This window comes from Neohortaea acidophila, assembly GCF_010093505.1.
Source record: "Neohortaea acidophila strain CBS 113389 unplaced genomic scaffold BDY17scaffold_12, whole genome shotgun sequence".
Lineage (NCBI taxonomy): Eukaryota > Fungi > Ascomycota > Dothideomycetes > Mycosphaerellales > Teratosphaeriaceae > Neohortaea > Neohortaea acidophila.
In genome coordinates, this window is record NW_022985521.1 from 327,514 (window position 1) to 337,733 (window position 10,220).

The window sequence follows — 10,220 nt, forward strand, 5'->3', positions numbered from 1 at the left end:
TATATACGGAAAAGGTGAGGAATAGTCGGTGTGGCACAGGAGCAAGGAGGAGCGTGGTGATTTTACTAATTAATTTGCCCGTTGCATCGCCATAGCACGCGATCTCGAGTCTCGTGAGGGCCGGGTGGCAAGGGTTGTCGGAACATCGCCTACAAGGCTGATCACGCAATGCGACATCTCGCCCGCGCCCCACAATTCCCCTCGCCAAATTGCCTAATGCGGCTCGCGCGTGCAGTAGTGGGCGTGTCAAGCAACATCTGCCGACTGCTTAAAGGCACCGCTGGGGAAGCATCTCTGCGGCGGGAATGCGACAAATTTTGAACTCCCCTCCACACCCTCCGGCGAGAGCATCGAGTGCAAGATTTGCTCGGATTCATGGCGGCGTGGTGGAGTTGGAGGGCACAGGCAGGGCAAGAGCTGGGCTTGGCGCGTGCTGGCGGGAGGCTGGCGCGGGGACATTACACACCCAAAACTACAAGACACCTCATCCTTCGATCTCCTTCGCCCAAATTTTGCCGATTTTCCCCTTGACCGCCACCCGCTACCACCGTTCCACCCGTCTCGCTGACACCGCGACACACCCTCACTAGCCCGGCTTCCGACACTCTGCCCCCGCTGCCCTCGCACTACCCTCGTCCGTCACGCTTCCTACCATGGCCAGTCTAGACCGCCCACCACCCTCCACCGCCGCCATAGCTGCCGCCGCAGCCATCGTCTCTTTTCTCCTTGGCTACTATATAGGCCAAGCACGCTCGATTGGCCTCTTCCGGCCCGAGTCCAAATCCACACCCTCTGCCGCAGACCTACGCCACAAAGAACATCCCTCTCCCGCCCTGAGCAGCGATGATGCACACTCCTCGGATGATGAGCTCGGCGAGCTCAACACCTTCCCCGGCCACGAAGAGTGCAAGCTAGTGCTTGTCGTGCGTACGGACTTGGGCATGACCAAAGGTAGGTCTATTCCCATCCGGGCTATCCTTTCCCCTCTCTCACTCTTGCTTCCTTCCAATCTCATATGTCTATGTATCATCGCACATTAGCGCTGCATGCGCAAAAGCTCCGCTCCACGGTGATCACGAGACCCCCTCCACGTCCACTGCCGCTCCTCCCGATCATGACAACAATCGCGCACAGCCAAGCCGCTCCTGCCGAGTCATCCTTCATCTACAATCAATGCATGCCCAGCTAACAACATGCATGCAGGCAAAATCGCCGCCCAGTGCTCCCATGCCACCCTCGCATGCTACAAAGCCCTGATGCGCGCAGATGCAGCACATCCCCTGCTCCGACGCTGGGAGCGACTAGGGCAGGCCAAGGTCGCACTGAAGGTCGACGGTGGCGAAGACGACCTGCTCGTCTTGCAAGCCCAAGCCCTCAGCCTGGGTATATGCGCGCAGATTATTCACGATGCCGGCCGCACGCAGATCGCCAGCGGCTCCGCGACGGTGCTCGGCATTGGGCCCGCGCCTAAGAGTAAAATCGACGAGGTGACGGGGCATCTCAAGCTGCTGTGATTACCATGCAGGCGGTGAGAAGAGCTCTTGAAGCGGGGTGGATGTGATGACTCCTTTTGGCATCGTGATCAGCATCGCGCTTGCTCTGCGATGCCCAAGCTAGCCATTCAAGGCAGTCAGAAGGGAATGCACTGCATCTTGCAGCCACTGCGAACAGGCTGCTCGACTGCATGCCCTCGAGCTGGACGGGTAGCAAGCAGCACAAATTTACCGTGGTATGAGTTCGTAAAGACCTGACTAGTATGGAGGCCCAAAGTAGTCCAGAAAGCACAAGCACTCGTATCCCACGCGCGCGCCGTGATTAGCTTACCTCCCTTGTTCCCGCGACGCGACTCGGCACGCTCTAACCACAAATCCACAAGGCGAGGCGATGCAACCCCCCGCCGCGTCCGGGGCAAAATCCGATCCTCGAGTGTGTATCGCCAAAAAGCAAGGGCTGGCAGCACGACAAGGCGAGGAGGAAAAGAATACAGTAGACGCGCTCGCTTGGGAACCACGAAGATCTTCCCTTCGCTTGCGACACGTCCCGCGTTGAAAAGAGAGTGATGTCCCCAGCCAGCCAGCCAGCCCGCCTCCACCTTTCGTTGCCCAAAACCTCCGACCAAAAGGGGACGATCTAGAATCCTGCTGTGGGGAAAAAGGAAACGAACCTGGGTCTCTACCAAACTTCGCGTTCCGATCAGGCGATGGTGAACGCCGGGCTTGGCGAACACACACCCACTACCGGAGAAAATGGAGGAAAAGGGTAGGGAGCCACACGGCTCGCAAACTTACCTGGCCACCAGCCTTTCTTTCTTTGGTGCGCGCGGAAGATTGCGAGGGAGGCTCTGCGTAGGACGGAAGATCTTCCGTCGATCTCGCTTCTCACGTGCGAGCACACGTGAGAGCACGAGTGCTTGCTTGTCCCTCTCGAAGTGTACGACCACATCACACGAGGTCTGTGACCCGACGAGGGATTGGTATCCGACGGCGAACACGGCAGGCACACAGACACGTGGCAGATTTAATTTCGACCTCACATCACCTAACAAGCAAGACCGACGCGATACTTGGGCAAAGGACACGAGATTTTTTGAGTGTATCCGAGTTGCATTGCTTTGAAGATAACGACCGACTGTAAGTACAAGCTTTGAGGGGTCCAACGCTTTATCTCTCAAGAAGTGTGATATGTGCAAGACAACAAATCGTCCATCATTCCCGACACCACCCGGGCGCCGTCGAGATTGAGGATAGATTGCCGTGGTTCCCGAGAGAAAGCCAAGCTGCCCTGCACTTCACTTTTTCCCTCCATATACGAAATGGAAAACATGGTAGGTACTTTGTCGTTAGATCGTGAAAAGGATGACCAGGGCCGACGACCATCCATCATCCCGAGTCCAGAGTGGGGTAGATCAAGTGAGCAGCGAAACCAAGTGCGCGCGTACGCTTGAGGTACCCAATGGTCGAGAATGACGGTGTGTGAGGATGCTGATGCTGTTCATGACAACGACGGCGGCGACGACCAGGTCCATCCGAGTCTCCTTGCGACTGTGTTGTAAAAAGGTGCCAAAAGAAGGTGGTAAAAAAAGAATCTCCAAACCGCCTCTATATCCCCCGAGAAGTAAATGTTGTTCAATGAAAGGAAGGGAAGTTGTTGAATGAATGTGGTAGGGGAAAAGTGAGCCATCCCCAGAAAGCTTGTGCACTCGATCGCAGATCCAAAGTTGCCGGTTGGTTGGTTGGTTGATTGGGAGCGGCCCGCTGCAAGGCGGGCGCGAGGGGGTATCTGCAAGGAAATGGGAAACACACACGAAACACCATGAAACACCACGCTAGCCCCGACACCACGTCGCGCCTAGGCGCGGTTGTGGAAGTCGGCGTGGCGGTGAATGTGGCCGTGGCGCTTCGAGCCAGCCGCTTCGGTCGCGGCGGCTTCGGCGGCGGACACGTATTGCGTGACGACGACGGTGTGCATGTTGGTGACCGTCTTGCCGCCCTTAACCACGGCGGTGGCGAAGGTGGTCGGGGTGGCGACGGCGGCGGCGGCGTTGTCAAAGGCGCTGGTCACGCTGCCGAATGCCTGGGTGACGGAGCTCACGGCGCTCTGGGCGCCGTTCCACGTAGGGCTGGCGACCGGGGAGGACTGAGCGGATTGAGCGGAGGACGGGCTGCCGCCAGAGCTGCTGCCACCGGAAAGACCGCACAGGGAGACGGTGATGGCGGAGGCTTGAGGGCAGGACTGCTCTCCGTAGGCGTCGTCGGTGGAGTACATGTACGCGGCCTGGCGCGGGGCGCAGTCGCCAGTGGCGGAGATGACCCAGTCACCGTTGAAGGGGTCGCCGTTCACCTCGCTGAGGTCGTACCAGATGGTGCCGTCGTTCTGGAAGGTGTACTCGTACTGCATGACGCTGCTCGCACCGGGCGGGGCGAGCTTGATGGACCAGCCGTCGCCATTGGTGAGCTGGGTCCATTCCTGGGTGTAGGTGCCGCCGGGAGAGAGGGTCTGGGAGACGGCGCTGGCGCCGCCGCCGGAGGCGGGGACGTTGTTGAGAGAGACGTCGTAGTTGCAGTTGTTCAGGACGATGGCACTGCCAATGCCCTGTGCAAGCGCGGTGGTGGCCAGGAGGGCCGTGGTGGCGATGAGGGAGTTCATCGTAGCGGCTGCGAGATCTATGGAGATGCGCGGCGCGTGGTATGAGAGAGTGTGGAGGTCGTGAGGCTATGAGGATGCCCAGGACTCGCGTGTAGACGTGTTGTGGGTGTGGATAGGGGTGGTGGAGAGTGAATCAGGAGCGCGCGCGACAGTGACTGTGATCCAGACAGTGCACGATTGGGGAGAGACAGAAAAATGAGTGAATGCGGTGCGAGCAGAAAAGAATGACTCGGGCACCGTGGTTGCGAACAATCGAACAATATGTAGGTGTCTTTGCGCGGGTGACAAGAGGCGGGAAGGAGAGAAACAAGCAGCGACAAGACAGACGGCAAGAAAACTCTGAAGCGGGCGGGCGTGGCAGAGGCGGACAGCGCCATCTGGGACCCATCCTGCTATCGTATGCAAGCGGCATCCCAGCAAGCAGGAGGCGCTAATGCCACGATGCGGCCGGGCGCTCATTCGGAGGGCTCCACGTCGTCGCCAACGTTGCCCCTGGATGTGGTTAAGGCTGGGAAAGCGAGCAATGGGAGTCGCTCCCTGGGTGGGGGCCGGCGACGGGAAGCGTTTCGGGAGTCGCTCCTCATCAAACCTGCCCCTGTCGCACCGTTGAGGTGGATTTCAGGAACCGGGGCATTGCGCCGCCCTGATTGGCGGAGTGCCCTGGAGCTAGGCCCAGGCCGGCCTGGTGGCGCTCGTCCCCCTGGCGGCGTTCCTTCCTGCTCTTGCTTTTTCGACGGGGCATGCAACGCAAAGCACGCGTTTCAATTGGGAGAAACAGTGGCCTTTTCTGACTGATCCGACGGCGACGGGGGTTGCGATTCATGTCAGGGCGAAAGATCTGCCGGTGGAGCCTGCTGTTGGCCGCAATGGCGTGCTCCTTCCCGCCGAGCGCAATTTCCCTAGCGGCCTGCTCATTAATTTGCACGTTTGGGCTGCGTCGCAGGCGACCCTGCCCACGAAATGAGATAATACCGTCGCCCGTCCTACGCGCCGCTCGTCGTTTCCGCCGTCCAACTCGTCGCTTATCCATACGTCGTAAACTCCCCGCCTTTGCGATTTCGACACGGCGCCTGCGACACCTCCGACACACTTGCCCACGCCGCTTCACCGCTGCACGCGCGGGTCGTTTCGGACGAGGCGCGAGGGAAAGTGGAGCCGCGGCGCATGTCTGGCCGTCGCCTGAGAGGGTCCGATGGCTTTGCGCTCGCCTCGCCATTCGTCGAGCAGGCTCTTTGCAGAATCGCCTCGCCGCCTCCATTCCCCCGGCTCAACAAGACTCGCGGCTTGCCCATGCTGCTGACTGCAGAACAAGACCCACGGCCGGTGGAGCATCGCTGCAACGTGACGGCCGACACACGGCTCGTTCCACCGCCCATGCCTGCCCGACTGGGTTGAGCCCGGTCGGACTCTGGGCGCGGTGGAACCGGTTCCCAAGAAGTTGCGTAGGACCTGCAGTAGCCTGCCACTACACCCGCTCCACGTGCCGATCCCCGCTGTTCATGGCAACGGTCGTTCACCCGGCCTCCTCTGCCATGCGGGCTACGGCGAGGAATCTGCAGCCTGGTCACATGAGTCGCCGATTCAACACGTCCATCATCCTTGTCAGGCGACGTCAACGGACATACCGCCTGTCTTTGCCATGTCACCATGCCCAACTCGCGCCCCAGTATTCCTCAAGCCATCGGCCAATTATCGGAGGCAGGTTCGGTAGGCAGTCGACGTCCCCACACTTTGTACCACTCACGCTCAGCCTTTCCAGCCTCCGCGGGAAAACTCTTCGGTGAACATTCCCACTTCGCATTGCGACGCTGCTTGCAAAGTGGGCAATTCGCCCAACCGACTGTCATCACGCTGGCATCATCCTGCATCTAGACTCTCTCGTCTGAATCGCGGCATTGTTGCCCTTGTCCCTATGCCGCCATTCCGCCATCTTCGATATCGTATTTTGTCTCAAGGTCGTCGCTGCACGGCAGGCTACCGGTCGCGAGCCTTGCAGACTGCCGGCGACCTGTCGAGACAAGGCACAAAGGTTAGCAAAGTGTCACAGTGCGACATCCAAAGCAGTAACCGAGGGACAAGCAAGACACATCCCAGTCGGAAGATTCCACAGCGGCCGGGTTTGCTGCGAACCAATTGACTTTTTTTTTGCTTTTCCGGCCTTCATTCCGCATTCAATCGACTCCTCTCACCATTCTCTTCCTGCATGCCCGGGCTACTCCCTGGCTCCCCGACGCATGCAGCTTCCAGGATCGATCATGTCCCGCTCGGCACGCCGGGGAGCCTGCTATTGGGCAGCCTCGGCAGAGCGATAGCCTTGGCCTCGTCGTTGTTGCACGACATACGTTGGGAATCCACACATTCTTGTGCGCGCATTCGTTTCGGGGAGGCAAGGTCTCAACCGCATGCCTTCGACATGGCAGTCACATGCTATTTGTCACCTCCCAGCGTCTCATCCACTGACCATTGGAGTTCGCGATGATGTGTCGAGAGTGGCAATTCACATGTGCGAGTCCCACACTGCAACGGATGCAAGCGATCGACGAACCCACTCAATAGCATCGTCCCATCGCTGCGGATGTGAAGGGATCAATCAGTGCCTGTAGTAAAGAGGGCCGACCAATGACTACGGAATACGTGCGCAGATATTATCATTGGAGCGGAAAAGCGGCCTCAATCGATCGAGTGAAGGCCCACAGCCGCTCTCCCGAGTCGACTTTCCTTCTCTGCATCTGCCGTGCCCTCTGAAGACCAATCAGTGGCGAACACATTCTGGTGGAAGCAGCATCCGGCGAGACGTCGCACATCCAGCGGATTGCATAGTCATTATGGGCTGCGAATGAGGTAAAAGGGACACTTCAGCAACCCTTTTTTTGTACCCAAGTAGCAAACGCGATCTCGTTGAAGAAACGACTCGAGCGACTGCAAGCGGTTTCATCAGTGTCCGCAGGACGTGCCATTACAGCCACATACAGCAGAGTTCGCCGATCGCCGAGTCTAATCTCGAAACCTCCCAGACGACGTATCTCTGCTGCCATCAAAGACCAAGACCAAGAATCTCCCCCAAGGACAACGCGTGGCCGTTGCTACTTCCGGTTGAAACGCTTGTACGAAACAACAACGAGTGTTCGTTCGTCAGGGCTGAGACCATGACAAATTCAATGGGAAAGTCGCGCATGTCACGACCGTCGTCTCCTCTACAGCCCTGCAAGCCACGCTGCACGGCGGCACGGCGGAAGCCCGCCTCGCGCCTCGGATGCCAACTTTCTGCAGGTACTGTGCGTCGCCCTGCGCTTGTAACCATGTACCTTTGGCCGGTCTTCATGCTTGTCCTTGGCTCGCGAAATCCAGAATCTGAATGCAACTGCGCAGGGTCAGCCCAACAGAATCTGGCCAAGGGGGAAAGACCAAGGAGAAGAGAAGCCGCGTAATACTGCGTAGCAAGAAGGCTCGGAGGCCATCGTTGTTGTTGTCGGCGGCGCGGTGCTGACAGAGAAGCTGATAAAGCGATGCGACGTTAGTCGCCCCGAGGCTGGCTCGATCTGCGATCGTCTGGTGAGTGTAAACAACTTGGATTGCTTCACTGTTGATCTTCACGCTTGCGCCTGGGCCAACGTGTTCATTGTGTCCTGAAATCGCCGTGAATGACCTACAAAATCGACCGTCCAACATTTGGGAGATTGGCGGCGCGGAGAGCGATGAGGGGGCTTTCTACCATTGGCTAGGCTGAAGACCTATTGCCAGGGCTGGACGACCGATCATAATGCTGTGCTGTTCAGTCGATGGCACGATAATATGAGACCAAGTTGTTGCTACCACGCTAAGATAGGAAGGCTACGCGCCTACCTGATTGGGAAGTTGCGGTTGACAACTCGATCGCCAGGCGCGGGACTCGCGCGCGCTGCTGTGTGTTCGTTCTGACAACGTCACCACAGCGGAGTCTCTCCAAGGCAAGCTTCGGGTGTGAACAATTCAAGTCATAATGGGGCATACAGATTATATACGCGCCACCTTCTCTTCCATTGTGAATAAAAGTGTCGGAGTAGACACGAACATCGATCGAAACGACTCCTCATACCTCGTGCAGCACTCACTCCCATTCCCACCGCCGAAGAAATGCAGGACAAACAAGGATATCTCCTTCCCAACCCAAACACCACGCTAAAGATAAACGGAGAAAGCCAATTCAGACGACCTGCTCGGGGCATTACTGTAGATTAAAGCTCCGCATCAGCCACCGCTCCCACCAGCTCCGCAGAGCCAACACCGTCTCCTTGCCGTCGTCTCGCTTGTCCTGGCCGGCGGGATCGCCAACCATAGCGGAAGACAGCCAGTAGATCGCCAGTGTCCACGATGCGAACATGACGGCGAAGCTGACAAAGGGCGAGAGGAGGTGCACAACGACCATCATGGAAGTGTTGTACACGCGGCCGGCCGTTGCCGTAGATGGAGGAGTGATGGCGGTGTAGATTCCTCGCAGTTGGAGATTGAGAGTTGGGGCCAGGAGGCCGGAGAGTTGTTGGCTGAAGGTACAGCCGGACCAGCAGAGGCGCAAGGGTTGCGAAAGGACCGTGATGAGGAGGGCGAGGAGGAGCCAGAGGACGTTGAAGAAGGAGAGGAGAACGACGGGGCCGGAGAGGAAGAGGAGGACGCGCACGGTGTGTTCCTCCGCTTCCGAGCTTGCGGCGGGGTCGCGCATGTTCTCGACATCCTCTCGGTCGTCGAACAGGACGCCGGTAATCACTCCCGAGCTTCGAGAGCGCCTCGACCCGTGGCTCATGTCATGGCTTCTCTTCTCGATGTCGCCACCGAAACTGTGCGAGCTGTTCGACGGGGTCCGATCTTCGTCGGACCAGTCGTGCTTGGATTCTTCTATCCGTGCCCTGCTGCCCGGAGGGATCGTGATGACGTGGGGTTTCGCTCGCTGGGAGTGTTGCCGTTGGTGTCGAGGATGATGTGGTCTTGGTGGTGCTTGGCGTGGTAGGGAAGGCTGAGGGTGGTGAGGGCCCGCTGCAGCCCGGGCCGGATGTACGCAAGGCTCGGGTTGCGCAAGCAGTCGCTCCTCGCTGACCGCTCCGGGGTTCTGGGTGTCTTCTGAAGGCAGTGATCGAGGGCGTTCAGCAGGCATGGCGGAGCGAGGCGGGGATCGCACGTGCATGAACCAGACCGACGTAAGAGAGAACAGCAGACATCAGGGACAAGAAGGAGAGGTGGTGAGGAGGAAGGAAAGATGACTAGACTTAAGAGATGAAGAAGGCGACGAGCATCGTGTCACACCTCGCCCACCGCCCCTCCTCCGCCCCTTCGCCGCGCCTCTGGGCCATTGCTCGGCGCCGCTGTGGCATTGCAGCGTATACAGCAGCGTATTCACGACGCCAAGGCCAAGGGGAGGCGGAGGATGCTTGGCGAAATGTTGCCATCGGCCAATCGCGAGGCGCGCGGGCGGCGCGGCGGGCGAGAACTGCCCAGACCTCCAACGTCCCTATGCCACCCCGCGGCCCTATGCACGGTAGTATGTGCTCGGCGGTGGTGGCATTGATATGAATGAGCTGTCTCCTTCCTCTGCCTCCTCTTCCCTCGTCGCCAAGACAGCCGCCCAGGCTGGCGGCAATGACCGGAACGGCATCGCGAGGTCTTTCCCTCGTCGCACAACCAAGCAACCAAGCCTCGGCTCCACACTTTGCGACCATCACTTTGTAGACATCAGCACGGCATCGCAGTCCCGCCAGGCTGCCAAGCCCCGGTATTGCTGACGATCCGCGCGGACAGAATACGGTGGACCCAATGACCTGCGGCACGGCAACTCTGCGTTTGATGAGGTCCCCCTTATGCACAGCTCTGCCGCAATACTGCTTGTCACGCACAATTATTCAGTGACTAGAGTGTGTCCGACTTGGTGTGCAGCAGCTTTATTACATCGTGATTGGCACCAGATCACTAGATGTCGCAACAGCCAATGGTGACGAGCCTGCCAAGATGTCCGCCATGCTGACGCAACACCATCCATGCTGTCTTCAACGCTGCATCCAGAACTCTCTCTGCATTGGCGTTTCATGTGCACATCTTCGCTTAGCCCG

At 58.7% G+C, this 10,220-nt stretch overlaps 3 protein-coding genes across 3 annotated transcripts; 1 reads left to right on the plus strand and 2 right to left on the minus strand.

The window, feature by feature from the left end:
• Window positions 1–653: 653 nt before the first annotated feature.
• Window positions 654–1,514, plus strand: BDY17DRAFT_327884 (peptidyl-tRNA hydrolase PTH2-domain-containing protein; the record flags this gene model as incomplete). Its single annotated transcript, XM_033737753.1, has 2 exons — window positions 654–951; window positions 1,204–1,514. The coding sequence occupies 2 exons, from the start codon at window positions 654–656 to the stop codon at window positions 1,512–1,514; spliced, it is 609 nt and encodes a 202-aa protein (XP_033585658.1).
• Window positions 1,515–3,348: 1,834 nt separating this feature from the next.
• Window positions 3,349–4,146, minus strand: BDY17DRAFT_313669 (uncharacterized protein; the record flags this gene model as incomplete). The annotated part of the gene is made up of 1 exon (XM_033735745.1): window positions 3,349–4,146. One exon carries the CDS (start codon window positions 4,144–4,146, stop codon window positions 3,349–3,351), a length of 798 nt encoding a protein of 265 aa, XP_033585659.1.
• A 4,204-nt stretch (window positions 4,147–8,350) lies between these two features.
• BDY17DRAFT_313670 (uncharacterized protein) lies at window positions 8,351–9,271 on the minus strand (the record flags this gene model as incomplete). Its single annotated transcript, XM_033735746.1, has 1 exon — window positions 8,351–9,271. One exon carries the CDS (start codon window positions 9,269–9,271, stop codon window positions 8,351–8,353), a length of 921 nt encoding a protein of 306 aa, XP_033585660.1.
• Window positions 9,272–10,220: the final 949 nt, after the last annotated feature.